The sequence below is a fragment of the Palaemon carinicauda genome, chromosome 3 (genome assembly GCF_036898095.1).
Source record: "Palaemon carinicauda isolate YSFRI2023 chromosome 3, ASM3689809v2, whole genome shotgun sequence".
Classification (NCBI taxonomy): Eukaryota; Metazoa; Arthropoda; class Malacostraca; order Decapoda; family Palaemonidae; genus Palaemon; species Palaemon carinicauda.
Window position 1 is genome coordinate 132,781,982 of NC_090727.1, and position 3,687 is coordinate 132,785,668.

General features: G+C 37.2%; 1 protein-coding gene across 1 annotated transcript in view; it reads left to right on the plus strand.

Annotated features, from left to right (window-relative positions):
* Nucleotides 1-373, plus strand: part of LOC137634168 (uncharacterized) — a 754-nt gene extending 381 nt beyond the window's left edge. The window contains exon 1 of the mRNA XM_068366429.1: nucleotides 1-373. This exon is cut by the window's left edge and continues 381 nt beyond it. Coding sequence (XP_068222530.1) covers nucleotides 1-373 — 373 coding nt within the window.
* The last annotated feature ends 3,314 nt before the right edge of the window (nucleotides 374-3,687 follow it).

Sequence of the window (3,687 nt, forward strand, 5' to 3'; positions counted from 1 at the left end):
GCTCTACGTCGAACTCACGGCCGGATGTGACTACACTGGGTTCGATTGCCAAGGATATGGCATCATCTTCGTGAGCAGCGACGCCAACTTATTCTTGAACCTCGTCTTGACGAACAATTGCAAAAAGGATCTCATTCATAAGTCTCTATCGGAGGACGGCGTCGAAACCGAAGAACTGTCGGTAGAGTACAACGCCTGCAGCAGAATGTTCCTGAAAAATACCCCGATGTTGAAGTACCTCTGTCACATGAGCATTTACGAGAACAGGATAAAACTTGAACCACATCTTTCGACTTTGCCAAAAATCCTCAAGAAAAGTGTAGATGAGTTCATCAAATTCAAAGAGGCCAAAGAAGCCTATGATGAGTGTTAGTATAAGTTTCTTAGTGAGACGTTTATTTTCTGACCAGTAAAAGAAAAAAAAAGATTACAACAAAAAAGAAAATGTCCTAAAGCTCAGGTTTACTATAAGTGGTCAAAAACGAAAACATGAGGTGTTGTAAAGGTGAAAACAAAGTACAAATAAATAAGAATCTCAGTCTTAAGACTTTATCTGTTGTTATCTGAATGTTAGGCATCCAGCTATACTACATTGCCATTAGTGAGAATGAAAGGTTAGAAATGTGTTAAGAATTTGGTATAAATTACAAGTTACTATGATTATGAGCCTCTGCATCGATTAGAAAGAGTTCTCAAGTGTCATTACAATAATATCACGTTGGCTTTACTAATATGTTCATCACAAATGCATTACTTGTTTAGATCTGATTTTTTATATGTTAAACCTATTGTGTTATAATACTACTAATAATTATCATGATAATTATTACCATTATTGTCATAATCAGACAAGCTTTTATCCCCACGCAGGTTCTAATAAGAAGAGATGCTCAGTAAAAAAAAAAAAAAAAAAAAAAAGACCATAGTACAAATAACAAAGCATAACAGGATCAAAGTAATTTTAATTATGAGACTTTGCTGTTAGTCGTCAGGGAAATCATTTTAGTTTTACTTATTTTGAATCTCCTACGAATTCTGTAACTTGCTACCTTATTTAGAAAAATAGTAAAATTGTAATTTTTTTATATTATAATATTATAATGTATATACAAAAGAGTAAAATATAATTTGTAAAGGCATATTTCTTAATAAAAAAAATAAAAAAATAAATCCCCCCCTTTCCTCTTACTTTGTGTATTTCCTTTACTATAAGTCCAAACTACATAATGCCAATATAAGGTTTAAACATAAAAGGGAAATCCATTCTAGTGACAAATTTATTCATTTTACAATTTCAAATACGAGATCTTGTTTAAAATCGCATTATTTCTATTCCGCATAAATCATGTGTGTTTATGTGGAACTTGTAATCCAGTTTCTGTCACTTTCTAAATCTCAGGATGTAAAGTGTAAACTACCTCAAGTAAAATGTGGCCGATGTGGTAACGTCCCTGACTGGTGAACGTCAGACTGGGGTTCAAGTCCTGCTCAAGCTCGTTAGTTTCTTTGGTCGTTGCAACCACACAATCCTTGTGAGCTATGGATGGGAGTTGGAGGAGCCTATAGTTCTATCTGCTGAGTCGTCAGCAACCATTGCCTGGACCTCCTTGGTCCTAGCTTGGGGGCTTAGACACTGATCATATGTGTATATGGTCAGTCTCTAGGGCATTGTCCTACTCGATATAGCAATGTCACTGTCCCTTCCCCCTGCCATTCACGAGCAGCCTTTAAATCCTTTAAATATTGCATCAACCTCCAAGTTATCAATCCGATATACTCAATTGATGGCACAATTATTTTCAATGAAGGTCAAAGGTCAAAGGTCAGGCTGTCGGAAATACTCCACTTGGGTTCTTTGTAAATTTCTTGGGTGGGTCTGTGTCCCACATTGCCTTGGTACAGTGACTTCATTGTTTAATTGCTCTGCCAGCAAGGTTATCTTCTCAAAATCCCCCATACTGCGGTGTATATTAAATTGATTACATTTAAAAGTTAGTGAATGTGCTCCTGTAACTGTGAGAGGTCAGTTTGAACTGCTTGAAGAGCTTGGGCGACTGGTTAACAAAGGGTTTATTGAAAGGATATTATAATTAGACAAAATAAAAAAAAAAGTGATCTAGAAGCACAATATAACTGATGTGCAGTCTGTCGTCCAGTTACAGTTTAAAGGTTTAAAGGTCACTTCTAATGGCAAAGGCAAGGTACAGTACAGTGGCATTTCCCTAGCAAGCAGAACAATGCCCTAGAGACTGACCCTATAATTACATATAATCAGTCCCCAAGCCCCCTCTCCACCCAAGTTAGGACCAGGGAGGGCCAGACAATGGCTGCTGATGACTCAGCAGATAGACCTCTAGGTTCCCCAAAACCCCCATCCTAAGCTCACAATGAACTAACGAGTTTGAGCGGGACTTGAACTCTAGTCTGGCCATCACCAGTCAGGAATGTTACCACAGGCCGCCACAACCCTTGTTGAAATAAGACTTTTACTGTCTTCAAAATTCTCGATGAATATTCCAATGCTCTTACATGTGCAAGTCTTCCGTGTTTCAGTCAAGAGAGGAATATTTGGATACATTGATATTCTTTTAGGCCTATCAAAGAAAAATTTGATGATTGGTGTAATGGTACAAATTCTATTGCGGACTGAGGCAACGGTATTGGGATCATTGACAACCAGATCGAGCCAATGCGGGAACAATGAACAGGAACAGTTTTCGGGTAAACACTTCGAATTATAGCAAGAACACCTTATTTTTTTTTTTTATTTGGTCACTGCAGAACAGCCACCATATTCTTTGTCAACATTATGACTAAAGTCTTTATTATTATTATTATTATTATTATTATTATTATTATTATTATTATTATCATTATCATAACTTCCTAAGCTACAACCCTAGTTGGAAAAGCAGGATGCTATAAGGCCAGGGGCTCCAACAGGGAAAATAGCCCAGTAAGGAAAGGAAACAAGTAAAAATAATTACTGCTGAATTTAATACTCCCGAGGTGTTCATGTCAGTCAGTGGTGTAGAGACAATGAATTCTTTCCTTACCTTCTGACTGGATGGATCCATAAAATGTACACCAATGGAAAACTTCTCTGTCCCAAAAATATCTGAAGTGTCATCAGCTGAAACTGAAAACTTCGCAGAATTCTTCGCGACAGTAATAAGATCATTTCTCAAACCTTCATCTGACATGCTTATCACCTTACTTTGACTGTCATGCTTCTGGACGGCCAAGGAATCGAACACTGGTCCAGGAAACTGGGTAAATGCTATGTCACTGTCATGCCAGTTTCCTGGACCAGGATTCCATTCCAAGACCGGTCAAAAGCTATTGTCTGAGTTGGTTCCCCCATGTGTTTCTGATCCCAAGGTATGAGAGAAAATCCAGACATTAAGGAATTAAAATATATTGCTTATTTGATTATATATATATATATATATATATATATATATATATATATATATATATATATATGTATACATATATATATTACAGGATTTCAGAGGGAGCCAGCGACCCTCTTGCCCCTAAGACAGTCTGGTCCCCATGTTTTAAACCAAGTATTATCAGGGTGCAAGCAGTTAAGCCAAATATCATCAGGCCCTCCAGTTAAATCAAACACTATCAGGCCAGGCACTTAAGCTAATCATCAGCAGGTCAGTTAAGCCAAACATT